This window comes from Hyaena hyaena, unplaced genomic scaffold, assembly GCF_003009895.1.
Source record: "Hyaena hyaena isolate Hyena2069 unplaced genomic scaffold, ASM300989v1 scaffold_954, whole genome shotgun sequence".
Lineage (NCBI taxonomy): Eukaryota > Metazoa > Chordata > Mammalia > Carnivora > Hyaenidae > Hyaena > Hyaena hyaena.
The window spans coordinates 536,871-555,307 of NW_024081592.1; the positions used below are offsets into that span (position 1 = coordinate 536,871).

At 45.8% G+C, this 18,437-nt stretch overlaps 1 protein-coding gene across 1 annotated transcript in view; it reads right to left on the reverse strand.

Annotated features, from left to right (window-relative positions):
- The window catches only part of KCNQ3 (potassium voltage-gated channel subfamily Q member 3), a 52,492-nt gene that overhangs the window by 14,792 nt on the left and 19,263 nt on the right, over positions 1-18,437 (reverse strand). The window contains exon 8 of the mRNA XM_039221190.1: positions 14,239-14,265. Coding sequence (XP_039077121.1) covers positions 14,239-14,265 — 27 coding nt within the window. The remainder of the gene's footprint in view (positions 1-14,238; positions 14,266-18,437) is intronic.

Consider the following 18,437-nt stretch of genomic DNA (forward strand, 5'->3'; position numbering starts at 1 on the left):
TCCAGTGTTTCATTGCAACCTCTCACAGTCAGAATTGTTTTGGCTACGTTGACTTGACACACCATGGTCACGGAGGATGGTTTATAAGAGAGAGTCCCACAATGTCCGGAATCCAGAGGCATCAGGTACAACTCGGGAAAGTCAGCTCTGATATAGCCCCAGCTATCATACCTAAGAGGCTTAGGAAATTCTTCCTCCGGCAGAGTGGGTGATCAGCTTACTTCTTAATTGAGTTGCCTGAAATCCAAGACCCCAAAGGATCATCAGATGCAAAGCAAAGTTTGCTCCTGAAACTCAAACCCATCTCTGCCCTTCACTGTATGGATTTCTAGCATGTAATTCAGGCTTCTGCGCTGATGGTCTTAGAGGACTTGCAAGAAAAGCCTTCCTTGGGGCTGATATCAGGTTTTCTTGGAAAGCTGGGGCCCCAGATTTGTCAAGTGTAGACAGTTTTCAAACATGAATTGTAACACTGGAAAGGGATGGATGGGGGACAGAAAAGTAAAATCAAAAAGGAAGGTCTGCCCTAGCAGCCCAGGTCTGCCCTGGGCTCCTGCCTTCAGTCACCCCAGCCACATTAAACACCACTCAGCTTCCCGGCCTTTGCACATGCGGTGGCACGTACCCAGGAAAACCCTCATCCTTTCTTTTATCTAAATGATAAAAAAAAAAAGTCAGACTTTAAATCTGAAACTTGAGCCAAACATCAGCCCCAAGGCTTACTTTCCCTCTTGGTCCAAATACCTATCCATTCACAGTCCTTCCTTCCCTCCCTCCCTCCCTTCCTCCCTTCCTTCCTTCCTTCCTTCCCTCCTACTTTCCTCCCTCCCTTCCTCCCTCCCTTCCTTCTTTAAAGTTTGTTTACTTATTTTGAGAGAGAGAGCCCAAGCTAGGGAGGAGCAGAGAGAGAGAGAGAGAAAGAGAGAGAGAAAGAGAAAATCCCAAGCAGGCTCCACGCTGCCAGTGCGTAGCCTGATGTGAGGTTCGAACCCACAAACTGTGAGATCATGACCTGAGCCGAAATCAAGAGTCAGGTGCTCAAATGACTAAGCCACCCAGGTGCCCCATTCACCGTGTGTTCTACAGGCTTTTCTCAACCATGGCACTTGGCCACCAAAATGAAAGCTCTGACTTACTAGGGACTCTCACTGAAGCAGTGGCTCTCAACCAGGGACAATTTTGCCCCCCAGAGGATATCTGGAAATCTCTGGAGTCATGTTTACTTGACATAACTTGGGGAGGGCTCTTGGCTTCAGGCGAGTTAAAGCCAGAAATGCTGCTAGACATCCTACACACACACACAGGGCAGGCCCTGATGACAAAGAATTATCCCACCCCAAATGCCCATGTTGTTGAGGCTGAGAAGCTAAAAGTTAAGCTATTTGTCCGCAACCTATACTTTGGTCAGTTATCCAGCATCTAACACAGCACCGTGCCAGTCATAAACATTGAAAGCATACTGGGGCGCCTGGGTGGCTTAGTCGGTTGAGCGTCCGACTTTTGCTTAGGTCATGATCTCGCGGTTCGTGGGTTCGAGCCCCGCATTGGGCTCTGTGCTGACTGCCAGCTCAGAGCCTGGAGCCTGTTTCAGTCTGTGACTCCCTCTCTCTGACCCTCCCCTGCTCACGCTATCTCTCTCTCTCTCTCCTAGAAATAAATAAAACATTTAAAAAATATATAAAAAAAGAAAGCATAATTATGATATTGAATGAAGGAAGGAATACAATATTTGATCTTCTGTTAATAAAATGCTTCCAATCCCAGCAGAGAGATGGAGTGCTGGGTAGTGGAAAGAGTGGACTTTGGAGTAAAGGATCCGTGTTCAAACCTTTGTTCTGCAGTTAAAAGTTCAACTGTGGTTAAGTTATTATCTCTTTCCGGTTTACATTTCCCACCTGTCAAACAGAGTTAATGTTATTTATTATTCAATAAGAATGTATTCTATGCCTTGTAAGTGCTAGGCTCTTTGTAACTTGCTGGGGATACAGTGGTAACTGAAGCAGACATAGTTTTCAGCCTCCAGTGAATTTATGATGAGGTCGGGAAGACACACAAGGAACAAATGATGCATATATTGCTAGAAATCTGACCAGGAAACAGAGAGTGCAGTAATGGAGAGTAACAGGAAGTCAGCTTAGTTGGAGTGGTCAGGAAAGGCCTCTTGGGTGGATGGGAAGACCAGTTAAGTAGCTGGTCTCCATAGTCTGGGATTAAAATGATGGTGGTCCAAGTGGTGAAGCTGGGACCTGATGGGAGAGAAGAGGCCAGGCCTCACAGAAAAGAGGCGAGCACTCCCTGGGCAGAGAAATCACACACAGGTGCAAGGAGCATGAGCACTGGGTTTGTGTAACAGAAGGGAGGCACATCGTGAGTGAAGGGCAGAGCGGCACAAGGTGAGGTTAGAGGCCAGATCAGCAGGGATTCTAGAAATAGGATTCAGAATGAAGAATGGAAAATAGAAATTTCTGTTTGATTTTAAGGGCACTTGGAGGCCATTAAAAGTTTTGAGAAGAGGAGAGTATATGAGCTTTGCATTTTTTCAAATGTTTATTCTGTTTATCTTTGAGGTGGGAGGGGTCATGTGCACATAAGCAGGAGAGGGGGAGAGAGAATCCCAAGCAGGCTCTGTGCTGTCAGATGCAGGGCTCAAACTCATGAACTGTGAGATCATGACCTGAGCTGAAACCAAGAGCTGGATGCTTAACTGATGGAGCCGCCCAGGTGCCTCTCAGTTTTGGATTTAAAAAAGAACACCCGTGTTCACAGCAGTGCTATTCACATCAGCCAGAAGGAGGAAACAACCCAAAAGTCCATCAAGGAATGAAGAGATAAACAAAATGTGGTATATCCACATAATGGAATATTATTCAGTCTTGAAAAGGGAGGAAACATGGACACAGGTTGCAATTCATCTTGAAAATATTATGTAAAGTGAAATAAGCAAGTAACAAAAAGATAAATATTATATGATTCCGCTTATTGGCTCTAGAGAGGTCAAATTCATAGAGACAGAAAATAGAGTGGTGGTGGCCAGGGGCAAGAAGGGGCTGAAAATGAGGAGTTTTTGATGGTTAGAGTTCCAGTTTTACAAGACGAAGAAATTCTGGAGATCGGTTCCACACAATGCGAATATACTTAACACTACTGAACTGCATACTTAAAAGTGGTTAAGCTGGAAATTTTTATATTATGTATATGTTACCATAATCAAAAATTTCAAAAAGAGAACACAGTGGCTGCTTGGTTGTAGATTGGAGAGGAATAAGAACATAAAAAAAAGACCAATGAGGAAATCACTGAAGTCTTCCAGGGAGGAGATGCTGATGGCTTGGACCAGGGTGGCTGCCATGGGAAGAGACTAGAACTTTGACTTGTGTTTTGGAGTCCAACCAAAACAGTCTTCCTGATGGACGTCATGGGGGAAAGAGATGGACAGAGAAGCATTGCTAGGTTTGGGGCTACACAAATGGTGGCTGGTGATGCCATATTTTTAGTTGAGTGAGAGGGGACCAAAAAAGGGGGGATTTGGAGAAGAAATCAAAGGTTGAGCTCCGTAGCCTCTTTCCTTGATAGATATGCAACCACACACATACACACCTTCTACAAGACTGTTGTGTGAGACAGATTTTAGTAAATGGTGAGAATTTGCTTCACAGTTCAAATACCTTAAACTGAATATTAGATATCACTACTAAAATATTTTAGGAAAGTGGAAATATGAAAAATAAATTAATATTGCTTTGTATTTGCATAAGGAAACTGGAGAGAAAGATACCCTAGAAATTAAAAAAAAAAAAGAAGAAGAAGAAGAAGAAATGACCTGTGGGGGTTGGGGTGGTGGAAAAGGGTTGATGGGGACAAGAGTCGGACTATGACACTTCACTGTACGGCTCGAATATTATTTTGATTTATGAACCATGCAAATGTTTTTTCCCCATAAAATTAAAATTGAAAAATTAAATTAAATTAAAAAGTAATTTAGATACTCTCCCCAGGTTAGGCCATCCTGCTGGATTCTGACCCATTTCTCCAAGTTGAGTCCTTTCCTGCTCTAGTCTGGATTTTTCTCACTCCCAATTCAAGTCAGTCTCTCTTTTTTAAAATAGTTTATTGTCCAGCTGGTTTCCATATAACACCCAGTGCTCATCCCCACAAGTGCCCTCCTCCATGCCCATCACCCCCCTTCCTCTCTCCCCCACCATCAGCCCTCGGTTTGTTCTCAGCATTCAAGAGTCTCTCATGGTTTGCCTCCCCCCTCTCCCCCACCATTTTACCCCCCTTCTTCTCCACCACAGTCCTCCGTTAAGTTCCTCCTAATCCTCCTATATGTGCAAACATATGATTTCTGTCATTCTCTGCCTGACTTATTTTGCTCAGCATAATACCCTCAAGTTCCATCCACGTTGCTACACACAGTCAGATTTCATTCTTTCTTATTGCCATGTAGTATTCCATTGTATAGAGTCTCTTTTGTCCCTATTCTCAAATACAGCTCTACACTCATTTTTGCACATTAAAAACTCATACAAAGGTTCTTATAAGCAAGGTTCAGAGAGAGACCTAAGAGTAATACTTTTATTTATTTTTATTTTTTTAATTTTTCACTTGAGAGAGAGAAAGAGAGAGCATATAAGTGGGGGCGAGGGGCAAATAGAGAGGCTCGGTGTGGAGCCTGACACAGAACTTGATCCCATAACCCTGGGATTTTGACTTGAGCCAAAATCAAGAGTTGGACACTCAACTGACTGAGCTACCCAGGAGTCCCTAAGAGTGGTACATTTAAATGCAATTCCTCCCTGTCCTCCTACCCAGGATATGGAATAAGATGGGGTTAGTGGGGAGTAGTTGTCAATGAGGCTGTGATGTCATGGAAACATTGGAATGGAGAAAACCTAGGAGGTAAATGAAAGAATGTCAAAGGCAAATTGTGCACAGTGAACGACTTCCCTTGGGACTATATTCTCCACCCTCCTCATGTCACCTTTGTTGAGCATGTGTCCTGGAAGAGCTAACTCAATTTCAAAAAAAAAATTTAAAAACAAAAGTTGAGTTGGGGATGTGTTAGGAAGGAAGACTAAGAGGCATTCTGTCAAGTAAACACTTGCAGGCCTTGTCTTTCTTATCTGTAGCTATAATCCCTAAAATGGTTCCTGGGACACAGGAAGGTCTATCAAATAGTCATTGAAAAAGAGAATGGATGGGGGCACCTGAGTGGCTCAGTTGATTGAGTGTCTGACTCTTGACTCCAGCTCAGGTCATGATCTCATCATGGGATCGAGCCCTGCGTCAGGGTCTGCACTGAGAGCCAGAAGATTGCTTGGGATTCTCTCTCTGCTCCTCTTCTGCTCTCTCTCAATCTCTCTCTCTCTCTCTCTCAAAATAAATAAAGAAATAAACATTAAAAAAGAGGATAGATGGATGGGTGAGGGATAGATGGATGGATGGATGGGTGGATGGATGATGAATAGATGGATGGTGAACAAACCAAGACTATGGCATCACTGCAGCCAAGAGAAGAGTTTTGGAAGAAGTGGTCAATTTGTCTTGTGTAATTTGTTGTGAAAGCCCCATGAGCACAGACTGAGTGACTAGCAAAGAGCAGCCAATCCCACCCACAGGGGATAAAGCCCTAATTTTTTCCCTTCTCTCCTTCATTCTTTCATCCTCCCATCTCTCCAGATGGGAAGGGTGGGTCCTTACACAAGATATTCAGCCCTCTTTCAGAAGGCTCCTTTAGCACCATGGTCTGCCCCAAGAAAGACAGAGAAGACAAAGAGGTAATGAAACAAACAAAACACCTGTCACCATCCATGTGCCAAACCTCTGAGGCTTTGGTGTCCTATTTTTTCTGAGAAAAGGCCATGAATGAAAGTTGCTATCTTGACTTTATTTCTTTTTAATGAAATGAGAAATCTTAACTAGGGATTAGATGACGATGAAGGTGGAGTGGCCTTAGGGCCCAGAACTTGACATACCCTCCATTGTATCAACATTGAGAAAGACAGTGGCAATTTCTCTAGGCTCTCACACTGTTCATAGTAGAGCTGGGGGGACCAAATAACTCATATACTTTGTGACTAGCTACAAAATAAGTTTCCCTGTAGAGAAATGAAGACTCATTTATATATGCCTTTTGTGAATTTTCCTTGTGACACCTGCATGCCAGTCTTCTTTATGGAATTGGCATTCCTAGGGATTTATCATATAGAAATGGATGGCATGTGGAAAGATCATAGGCCTAGGGACTCAATGCTTGTTAGTCTGAAGGATGAAAGCATGAAGGAGGGAAGGGACAAAATTAGGGTCTTAATGCCTCTCCTAGCCCAGTGAAAAGCTACTAGCCCTTGACAGATGAAAGCAAAGTGCCTGTGTGGATCCTTTCCTGATCTCCCACTGTAGGTAGAACTCAGAGCTCCCTCCCTTTGTTGTTCTCTCTACCCCTGTGTCTGTAAAATTCCCATACCAGCACCCTCCACACTACATGGCTGAAACATCTGTTTCCCCTCTAGACTATGAGTTTCAATTTTCTGGGAATTTACATGGTCTAACATGAAGCAGGGCTGTTAAAGGAAGGAAGGGAGGAAAGAAGGATGGAGGGTAAGCGGGAGGAGGAAAGTATTGCAAAGCTAGGATTCCAATCTATGTTGATCTGCCTTCTAAACCATGCCTGCACCATATGGCAAAGCCTATAGACACAGAAAACCTAGAAGTGTGGATGCCAGTCAGGATAATAATAGTGATAATAATAAAAGCAAGCCCTATGTAATACTCGTCATGGGTAAGGCTCTCTTCTGAGCATCTAATTCTTACAACAGTGCTAGGAGGTAGGTACCCTCACCATAACTATTATATAGATGGGGAAACTGAGACATAGAGGTTTGGCAACGTGTCCAAGATCATGTACTCAAGATTCTTAAAAGGGACCCATAACTCAGTGTCCAACGCAGCAAAATAACATGGGTCCAATTCTGCTGCCGTGGCCACAAACTCATAGCACACAGGACCTGAAGTGGCCTAGGGATCCCCTATTCCATCCTCTTCCTTCTAGTGATGAGGCAGCCTAGGCCAGTTGACTGGTGGTTTCTGTCTAGGTTGAGGAAGGATGGGGACAGATAAACCAGGGGCAAGGAGGTAGGATCGTGACTCAACTGCCTGCTGGGCTAGAGGAACGGCTTCACGACTTGGAAATAACCCTGGTGTGTTCATCTGGTTCTCTATCATCCGGAGAGGTTTGCACAGTTAGCTGGGCCAATGGCCTACTTGGATTCTGATCCAGTGAATCTTGGAAAATCTATGAGCACAATTCCAGGACATTTACAGCTGGTACTCGGAGGATACAGACTCATACACTGATGTGAGTGAGGAGCAATATACTTCTGTTGCTCTCCTAGAAGAATGGTTTTCTCCATGTTCCCAAATCTCACGTATGAATAACATCCCAAAGGACTGGCAGTCATCTCTAGTGAGCATTTGCTATGTACTGGGCCACACGTATCATTCCAACCAGCCTACGAGGATGTTCCTATTATTACCCCCACTTCATGGATAAGGACATGAGGACATAAGAGGCTGCTTGAGTTGCCCAAGATCACACAGTAAGCAGGGCAGCCAGGCACTGAGGTCTGATGGTCTAATTCTGGAGTCTGTTCCCAGCTCCTGTTGCTATGACTACCTCCTAATTCCACCACCTCATTATTTTTAGTCCCTGGTGAAAGAGGAGAGAGGACCACAGAGCAGGAGGGAGCCAGGTGGACATAGGATCCAATCCTATTTGCACGATTTGGGCCCGGATTTGTGTAAGTTGTTTCACCTTGCTGAGGTCTCGTGTCTTCATCTGTGCAGGGGACATTGGAATCTAACTCTCGAAGTGTCCCTCTCGAAATCATGGATCCTGGATCTGCTCAGACAGTTTCCTACCTTGTAGGCAAGCCAATTGTGCTTGCCTTTGGCAAGTGTGAAAGGCCGAAATATGTTCCCCAAAATATATGCCCAAGCCCCTGACCTGATAGCTGTAATGTGAACTTATTTGGAAACAGAGTCTTTTTGGATGTAACCAAGTTGAGATGCAGTCATACTGGAGTAGGGTGAGCTCTTAATCCAGTGACTGGTGTCTTTATAAGAGAAAGGAAAGGGAGGTTTGGGTACAGAGAGACACAGGTGTACACAGAGAGAAGAAGGCCACGGGAAAAAAGAGGCAGAAAATGGAGTGTTGGGGGGCGCCTGGGTGGCTCAGTCGGTTAAGTGTCCGACTTCAGCTCAGGACATAATATCACGGTTTGTGGGTTCAAGGCCTGCATCAGGCTCTGTGATGACAGCTCAGAGACTGGAGCCTGTTTCAGATTCTGTGTCTCCCTCTCTGCCCCTCCCCTGCTCACGCTGTCTCTCTCAGAAATAAATAAAAACATTAAAAAAATAAAAAATAAAAGAAAATAGAGGGTTGGGTCCACAAGAGCAAGGAAGGCCAAGGATTACTAGCAACTACCAGAAGCTGGGAGGAGGCAAGGAAAGGTTCTTCCCTACAGCCATTGGAGGAATATGGCTCTTGATTCCTTGATTTCTTGACCTCTCGATTTTGGACGCCCGTCTTCCAGAACAGTGAGATGATAAGTTTCTATTGATCTAAGTCACCCAGTTTATGGTCATTTGTTATGGTGGCCTTAGGAAACTAAGACAGCAAACAATGAGGGAACAGTGGGTGCACGAGGACTGTTTTCAGACTGATAACCAAGCAGGAGAGCTGTGACACATTTTTGTGTGCTAAGGAATGATGCACTCATAGGCACAGGGGACTACATGAAGGGTAGGGAGGACCATCTTTTTTTGCATACTTTAGCAAAGCGATAAAAATGGAATTTCCCCACAATTAGAAGAATTGAGAAGAAATCTCTGGTCTTCTGCTGGCTTCATCTTCTGGAAAGAGGTGATTATCTGATTATGGGGTGTGTGAAATAGCCATTGACTCATCTTCTCGATTGGGTGGGCTTCCGTATTGAAGGTCAGTTCTGTATTCAAGGTCATACGTGGTCTCTCTCCAGCTGTCGGTGCTGCACGGGGTCAGACAAGCAATGGCCCCAGGGGTCTGGGAGGGAGAGTGTCTGCTCTGTGTGGCTGGCCCTAAAGCCAAACGTAGTGGGAAGTGTTAGGACACTCACTGTTGCTTCCAAGACAATCCTGCTTCACCCAGCAAAGGTGACCTATGTTTTGATCCATTTCTGATTCCGATTTCTCAATAGCTCATAATTCAGAGGCAAAGGGGTGTTATAAATAGGCACTACCCCATATTCCAAAAGGAACATGAAGACTAAGCCCTCAGGGCATGTTGGAGACCGCTCTGAGAGGTTAACGAACTTGGTCCAAATCTTACCTCTGCATCTCAGCTACTCTGCAGCCGGGACTGCATGGCAGGACACAATATTACCGGCTATGGAATTGTGTCCAGGTCTTTTATTTTGCTCCTAGGTAATAATTTTCCCATCAGCAAAATTAGGGGATTGGATTAATTGATTGATCTCTAAATTCCTGCATGTCTTTAACAGATGTTGATTCTAGGGCGTGGAAAGAGATTTCTTGCCAACATCATCTGTCACCGTGCGAGATCAATTTCATGGGGTCAGTGTCACAGGGAGGAAGTAAAGCGTGAATTTTACCTCCTCTCATAGCAGGGACTTCAGTTACAGAGAGCCAAGGAAGAGTAGAAGAAAACAAAACAAGCCAAAGGGGACACCGGTGGTGACTGATTACAGTCACTTAACTGTTCCCAGGGACTTAAAAGGCCCAGCAGTGTGGCTGGGTACACACATCGTGGGGCTAGCTGAATCAGATCGATTTTGTTCTTGCTACCGTCTAGCTGCAGGGCCCTGTGCAAATCACCTACCTCTATAAATTATTGTGATTATATTTAAATTCTTTGACCCAAAGAATGATCCTCTGCTAAATGTGAGGGCTCTGCAATGGGAAGGACATAACGATACAGGAAAGGAAGATGCCCGGATGAACATCTTCCCTCTCCAAAGATGAAAACAGAAGAGCAGAGTCCTGGATGCCACTGTTTTAAGATTGAATTGTTTGAAAATACAAAGTAAACAATATGGCTCAAGTAAGCACTTACTGTCAACACAGTTACCTGTTTTGAAAATTCACAAAAACACGATTTTCTATCAGGCAAATGCCTCTAATGATTGGCTCTGCTGCACGTTTACTGAATAGTTGCATTTGATGTTTTAAATGATGTTCCCAATGTAAACAATCAATCTTTTCTGGTATTATCTATAGAATAAATGAGCCTCGGTATGGTCTATTGTCGATGTTCTTTAATGCAGTATTATTTTTAGGCATTTGAATGTTTTCAGGTGGAATTTTTATGCCTGTCATGGGCAACTAGCATATTTGTCTGCTTTATGTTTCATCCCCGATACTCTGGGGGAAAAGGACACTATTCTTCTGGGGCACTGATTCCTCCCAACTTCAACCAAATGACTCTACTGCGAGGTGTCAATCATAGCATCTTGAACCCACACCACTTGCTCTAACAGGTGGACACAGGACCCCAAGTTTAGCCAGTAGTAGCCTCTTTCTCTCTGGGTCATACAGATTGTCTGAAGCATAAGAATGTGACCCAGATTGGGTCAAACTAAGTGCTTCCCTGGGGTTTAGAGTCGAGTGAAGGACAGATAAAGAGGGGAAAATACGTAATCATAGGGCTGCTTGGATCCACATCTTCATCAGCATGCGGAATGGCAGGGAGAAAGTGAAACCAGAAAGGAGAAGCAGAGATGAGAGAGGAAAAGAGAAATCCCAGAAGGCTTTCATTCCTTGTTTCCTGGGGATCACACCCTCTCTATTGGGTGACTATGTGAGCCATTACATTTCCCTCTTAGTCCAAGGTAGTTTCAGTTGGGTTTATGACACTTGTAGAATAAGAGTTTGTCCATCCACCCATCCATCCAGCCATCCACCCAATTTTTCCAGTAAGTTAATATCTCCTGAAAGCTAACCATATCTCAGGCTGTGTTCCAGGCATTGTTTTAGGTGCTGGAGATGACGCAGTGAACAAAACAGAGTCTAGCCCCTCAGAGGCATTTTATCTAATACAGAAGACAAATGAGAAACAAATACATACTATGTTAGATATTCATCAATGCTAACAATGATAATGAAGTAGGATTAAGGGCATAGAGACTGATGAGGTGTGGGTAGAGGGTCCAAGAGGGACTTTCTCAGGAGGTGACATTAGATGGAGTCCCAACTAAAATGAAGGACTGAGCTATACGAAGAGGTGAAACAGGAGTTCCTAGCTGAGATGGAAAAAATGCCAAGTTCATGTGTCTGTGAGGCTAACTGAGCTCACTCGCTAGTGACTTCCTGAGTACAAGGAGGGCATGGAAATCCGATGTGCATAGTGCACCCCAGCCTGATATGATCTGGTCCAGTCAGACAGACCTGAACTTGAAATCTCCACCTTGGCTACTTCTGTGCTTGGCTCAGGTGCTAGTTAACTAAACGCTTGAGCTCAGTCTCCACACAGGTAACACGATGGTATAAAACTCCCTTCGTTAAGTCATTTATTTATTCCTTCAGCAAATACTTGGGAGGGAGGTACACCCTACCCTTCAGGCACTGTGTTAGCTCATGGTCTAAAGAGGACAAGAGATCAAGTTTTGACTATATATAAAACAAAGGCTTTAATAGGGAAGTCCTGAGTCCTACCTAGGGCACCATGAGGGGGTAAGAGGGGATGAATGTGTGTTTGTGCGTTGGCTGCCTCTGTTTTTATAAGAATTAATGCAGACGACCTAGGAAAAGTGTTCAACTCCTTGTGAGCCCACAAGAGAAGCTGGTTCTCTTTCTTCTGATTAGCCTCAGAATCACAGATCCTGAGAAGCATAAAATGATCTGGGCCAACCTCCCAGCCATCGTAGGAAGCAAGTCAGTAAAACTGAAGTTCCTCAAAAAAAGTCCACATGAATCAAAGCAGTCAACACAGCCCCATCCTCGGCACTAGAGAAGCTCATCTCTCTGTCGACCCTCTGAGGTGTGGGGTGGCAGGAGTTTGGGGGGGAAGGAAGGCAACAGCTTTGTAAGCAGCCATGGGCTTGAGGTCTTCCCAATAAGTTAACAAAATTTCTTTTTCTTCTCCCAATGCAGGATTGAGATATGTTAAGTCACAGAAAACAGAACACTTACATCAGCCCAACAAATAAACAGAAGTGTGGACCACCCATGCTTGGAGGGGACAAGGAGATGAACTCCACTCTGATTCCAGCTATTTAGAAAATAATGAATGAGACTGAAACACCAGTTAGCTGGCAGCTTGTTGAAGAAGCTAACACAAAGGTGGGGAATGGCCATCGGCAAGCATACATCTAATGCATGCGCCCACTGCTGATCATTCTCTCACCTTGCTCCCTGCCCTCTTGGGTAAAGGAATTGATGCCTCTGTCGACAGTTTGCCCATAACTTCTTCTAGGTCTCACACCCTGCCTCCCGGCTGTAATCACACCTGCCAATTGGTGAGCCAACCCGTTTGCTGAACAAACCCAAAATACTTGTGCCTGAGCCGAGACGAGGGAGACGGAGTGACTTATGTAACTGATCTTCTTCTCCGGGGGAGAAGGAGCCAGCAAACACCCCAGAACTCTAACCCTGAGAAATCGTGAAATGTGTTTTCCTTCTGCACCCCTGACAGAGTTCTTGAGAGGCGCATGAGCAACTTGCTGAGATTCCAGACAGCCCTTTTCTGACGATCGTGGTGGCATCCCCAGCAAAGCCTCAGAAGGCATCTACCCAGGCTCTCATGAAGCCGGAAGTGCATAATCCAGGGCACAGTGGTATATTGCACGTACATTACAATTTGGCTGAATTCTGTTCCTGTATGTATAGAAAAGGCTCTCAGGTTGACAGCGTCAACGCCTGCATGATGCAAAACCCTGTGACTCATGAGAGAAGGAGAGGACAAGGTACCCGTGGAAGTCTTGAGACCTGCAATTTGGGGTGAGTCTACCCTCTTCTATGAAGGGGCACCTCGGCTTCTACAGATGTATCTGGGAGAGGATATCTGAGGTGTCTCCCCACCTGCCTCTGTGAGCTGCTACAGGTCCTCTAGCAAAGGTGCCCTGAGGTCATTGCCACTCATCCCTGCCCTCCTCTGCCACCTCCCCAAACGCCCCTACAGTCCAAACCGGGTCCAGGCAGGAAATGCTCCATCCATTTGAAAACACGCACAAAGGAAGCAGGAGGTCCTAACTGTTCTGTGTGTGATTTAACTGGTGTGTCTGTAGCTGTTTCTTCCAAGAGGGATTATGTATGGGACAGGGCTCCATCACGGACTCCATTCAAGAGGATTTGGCTCAGCTTCCCAAAGGTCACTGGCTTCGAGTATTTCCCCTACCATGGGGCCCAGGGTCCTGCTACCCTCTCTGCCCGAATTCTGTCAATTCCAGAAGGACAGTTGTTGAACTTTGTGTCCAGGAGACTACAAGGCCTCACAAGTAGTTGCTCAACATGATAGATTAAATGCCATCTGTATTTATAGTTATTTATATTTATAGATATATATATAAACACTGACGTTTGTGAGAGGCATCTGTTTTCGTTGCAATCTCGAGCAGGGTCCACAGTGTCCCCGCTACTGTGACATCTTCTTGAGAGGGAGAAGAAAGGGAGGGGCAAAAAGTGCTCACAATGCTGAAGCCCAGTGGTAGTGTTGGCTCTGCAGCAGCCTGTGGTGAGCGTGGTTTACTGGGCATCATGCATTATAGTCCTGATTCACTTTCTGGGAGCCACCCGTGAACTCAAGAAGCAAATGAACCAATATATAATGGAAAGAAGGTGGTCTTAATATTCAGACCCAAGGCTGAATGTTGATCTTGCCTCTCAGTCGCTGTGTTATCCAAGGGGGACAACTCAAACTCTCTGAGCCTCAATCTCAGTCCACAGTTGGGGGTACTCAGGACTGTCTTACACTGTGGTTGTGAGGAACAAGTGAGATAAACACATGCGGGATTCCGGGCACAGAACGGCATCCTCCTCACTAAGTGACTGCGGCCAAGATCACAGTTGAGGTGTCCTTGTGGACATTAACATGAAAATGGTAGAGGAATATGGCAGTTGGCAATAGTAGTCAGCCCCAAACTCTGTCTCATAGCCAGCACGCTGCCCCAGGGCCCTCCACCATATTGAACTGGACCCTCTGTCCCCACATGGTGGTGGGAAGAAGGCAATTTGTGATCAGAAACGTACCTGGCTGCTGCCTCCAGCTGTTCTTTCCTAGGAGGGGACGAGAGAGAAAAACATAAAGAAAGTATAAATTACATGAACAGCTTCCCCTCTCCCCACGATGTGCCTGAAGCTTCCCTTTGACAAAGATGGTGGGCCACAGTAGAGCTCTAGGACAAGATGGTGAGTGTGGCTGGGAATCAGTGATGAGAACGGGTTTCCCCAGCCAGATCCCCAGCGTGGATCTACAGTCTCAGGGCTCTTCCGGGCCACTCACTCACTTACTCACCCAGAGAACGGTTGCTGAGTACTTCCTCTGGCCCAGGCCTTGTGCTGCGCTCAGGGGATTAGTGTAGCAATGGGGACAGACCAGGAAACCCAGAATTTCATCACTCAGCAGCCACACACCCCATCACTCTGTCACCACCATGTCATTGTAGTCGACATCACCACCATCGTCGCTAACATTTAATGAGTGATAATTACTAGGCACATACCATTTTAAGTTCTTTTCATAGATGAACTCACTTAAACCTCAAAACAACTCTATGAGGAAAGTAGCATCATTCCCATTTCCCTGATACAAAACTAAGGCACAGAGAGGTTAAGAAAGTTGCTCCAGGTCTTATAGTTAGGAGGTCGCAGACTCAGGATGCGAACCCAGGTGACCTGGCTTCAGAGCCCCCCGCCCCCATCCTGACCACGAGGCCATGTGGGGCATGCACACATTCCAGACTCTGAGCTTTTGCCCAGGCTCTGCCCAGAACAGTACTGCTCATCCTTCGAGTTCCAGCTGGAGGGGTGGCTGCTGGAGTTTCTTATCCAAAGCCCCAGGGTCTGGGAGGGGCGAGTCTCTTCACCAGAGGCAATGTACTCGGATCACAGTTTTACAACCACGTGGAAGTTCTATGAGTGGCTTGGGGCAGGCCCTCTGCTGTTCTCAGCTCTGAAATCTGAGCACCCCAGAACCCCGGCACGTGGTAAATGCACGATAAATATTGAATGAATAAGGGGTGCCTGGGTGGCTTAGTCGGTTAAGCGTCCGACTTTCGCTTAGGTCATGATCTCGCGGTTCGTGGGTTCGAGCCCCGCATCGGGCTCTGTGCTGACTGCCAGCTCGGAGCCTGGAGCNGTTAAGCGTCCGACTTTCGCTTAGGTCATGATCTCGCGGTTCGTGGGTTCGAGCCCCGCATCGGGCTCTGTGCTGACTGCCAGCTCGGAGCCTGGAGCTTGTTTCAGTCTGTGACTCCCTCTCTCTCTGACCCTCCCCTGTTCACACTGTCTCTCTCTGTCTCCTAGAAATAAATAAAACATTAAAAAAAAATATTGAATGAATAAGGGGACTATCACTGGGATGTCGCGGAGGGAGAAATGGGGACAGAATACGAGGCATCATGACAGAGAAGCAGAGGGACTGGCTGGGGCCTTCCCAGCTCACGGTTCAGCTCCCCAACTAGTCCCGGGTGGCCTTGGGTGGGTCACTTCCTCTGGGTCCATCTCTCTGCCTGAAGCATGTGCACAGAAAACACTCTGCTTTTCTAGAATGCTCTGGATGTCTGCCTCTGGAGGTGGGGAGAGCACTGAGAGGAGAAGAAAAGGGTGGGGGTGGGTGGAGGGCAGGACGTGCACTGGGGTGTTGTGGGGAGCAGTGTTAGAGGCAGAGTTCCCCCCCTCCCCGTTCCTTTCTCTCTCTCCAGGACAAGGATTCTATGCAACCTCTATCATCACACTTCCTGCCTCTGCTTTCTCTCCTAGGCTACGAATTTGACTCACTTCTCACTGAGAGAGATCTGCCCCGTGTCCCACCACCAGGTCAGCAGCCGCGTACACATGGCCCTGCCCTTCTGAGGGCTTCTTCTGAGCACGCGGATGCAAGGTCTGTGATCCTGACACCCATCCTCCACTCGCGCTTCAGAACCCACACCTCTGCCCGCTCTCTCCTCCTGCCTTTCTCTTTCCCCCGTGTGCACACGGATCCCTCTCCATTAGACCCTTCCTGTCAAGGAAAATGCCCTGGCCCCACATTCCTCCCCAGCTGTCACATGCACTTCCTGTCCCCACACGTTCATTTCATGTCACTCTTTACTCCTTGTGAGCTGGCTTCAAGGCCCCAACACACTCCAAGCGATAAACATCCAGTGGCCACTTCCCTGTCTGTATCTCCACCAACCTTGTGACACGATCAGCACAGTGGACCCATTTCTGTTCCCTGTCATGTCCCCAGTGCCAAACACAGTACTTGCAAATGAGAGAGGCTCAATAAATGCTTGGTGAGTGAGTGAATGGGTGGGTGAGTGAGTGAGTGAATGAATGAATGGGATAAAGAGATAAAAGATTTGTAACCACATTCCAGATGGGGTGTTTTAGCCCTGCTGTCACTGTCGTGGTTTCCTAGGGTGCGAAGTGTCTTCTTTTCCTGCTCTAACACCAATACTTCCTTCCAGCCCAGATTCAGGCAGCAGAGACTGGACACCTGCTGTAAGCCAGGTACTGTAACAGGTGCTTCTGCACATCCTATCCGATTTGACCTTCGCAACAATAATCTTCAGAAATGGGTATTCTTATCCCAGTAACCCTTGTCTCATCTTACTTTTACCCAATTTTCTCCCTGAAAAACTCTGTCTTCCCAGAGATACAATGGGCTTTGACACAAGACCTTGGTTTTTCTCTTTATGTATTGGGGGGCGGGGGCAACATAGGCGAGCTAATGAATCTCACTGATGCTTACTCTTCACCTATAATATCTGGCCTATGAAAATAGAGTTAATTCTGCTGCTCTTCCATGAAATTCTAAAGATTCAATGAGATAGCACGTACGAAAGCAGGTCCATCTTGGCCAGCGTGATGGATGACTGGATATGTCCCCCCTTCTCTACTGCTAAGCACTCCAACAATCTTGACACTGGTCATAAAAGGAACAGGTTCTGGTTATACAAAAAAATTAACTGGGTCTTCTTGGTCAAGAGGCTTCTACCTCTGGGGCCTAAGTCTTATCTCCATTTTAGTCTAATGTCTAATGATTTCAGAGGTACAATGTCCAATATGGTAGCCACAAGTCATACCTGACTATTTAAGTTGAAATTAAATAAAATGGAAAATGTGATTTCTCAATTGCATGAGTAACAGACAGATGCTCAAAAGCCACATCTGGCTAGTGGTACCACATTAGACAGCACAGATGTATTCTAGATCATTCTACCAACACTTTTAGGGAACCAAATGGTATGCAGGTTCCCTGTCAATGGAAAGCAACATGTGTTTTTTTTTTTTAAGTTTTAATGTTTATTTTGGGAGGAGGGGGAGGTGCAGAGAGAGGAGGACAGAGGATTTGAAGCAGGCTTCCCACTGACAGCAGAGAGCCCGATGTGGGGCTCGAACTCTGATCTCACGAACCGTGAGATCATGGCCTGAGTCGAAGTTAGACACTTATCCGACTGCACCACCCAGGTGCCCCAACATGTAGTTTCTAATGTCTGCTTTCATCTGTAGTTGCACATTATTATGTGCAACTACCATTCCCTAAGGTCCTCCCCATACTACCTGTACTAAGTAGACACAGTCTCCACAAGCCAATAAATCAGAAGATCTGGGCTTCGACTCATAGCTCTCTGAAGTTCTTTATAATTCAGAAGCAATTAGTTTATAATTTTAAATAGTAGCAGAAAATAAAAACAAAAAGGCAACACCATCATCCATCAGCACTAGGCCTAACCAGATATAGCCTGTGAACTCACAAAGGACTGCACTGAACTCTGATACAGCCCCACAACACCATCCTTTCAAATCTTTGAGAAGAATGTAAGATGATGCCACCACCACGGAAAACAGTCTGGTAGTTCCTCAAAAAGTTAAACACAGTGTTGCCAATTCCACCCCCAGGTATAAGCCCAAGAGAATTGAAAACTCATGTCCATACAACGTGTACATCAGCATAACAGCCAAAAAATGGAAACCACCCAAATGTGCATTGTCTGTCTGATGAATGGGTAAACAAAGTGGCACACCGATAATAGAATATTACTCATCCATACAAAGCAATCAAATTCTGATACACAGGACAACCTGGATGAGACCTGAAAACATGCTAAATGCTAGAAACCACACATAAATGACCACATAAGATTTCATTTTTATATGAAAAGTCCCGAACAGGTAGAATAGAGGCAGAAAATAGGCTAGGGCTTGCAGGGGCTGGGGGAAAGGAGGAATCAGGAATAACTCCT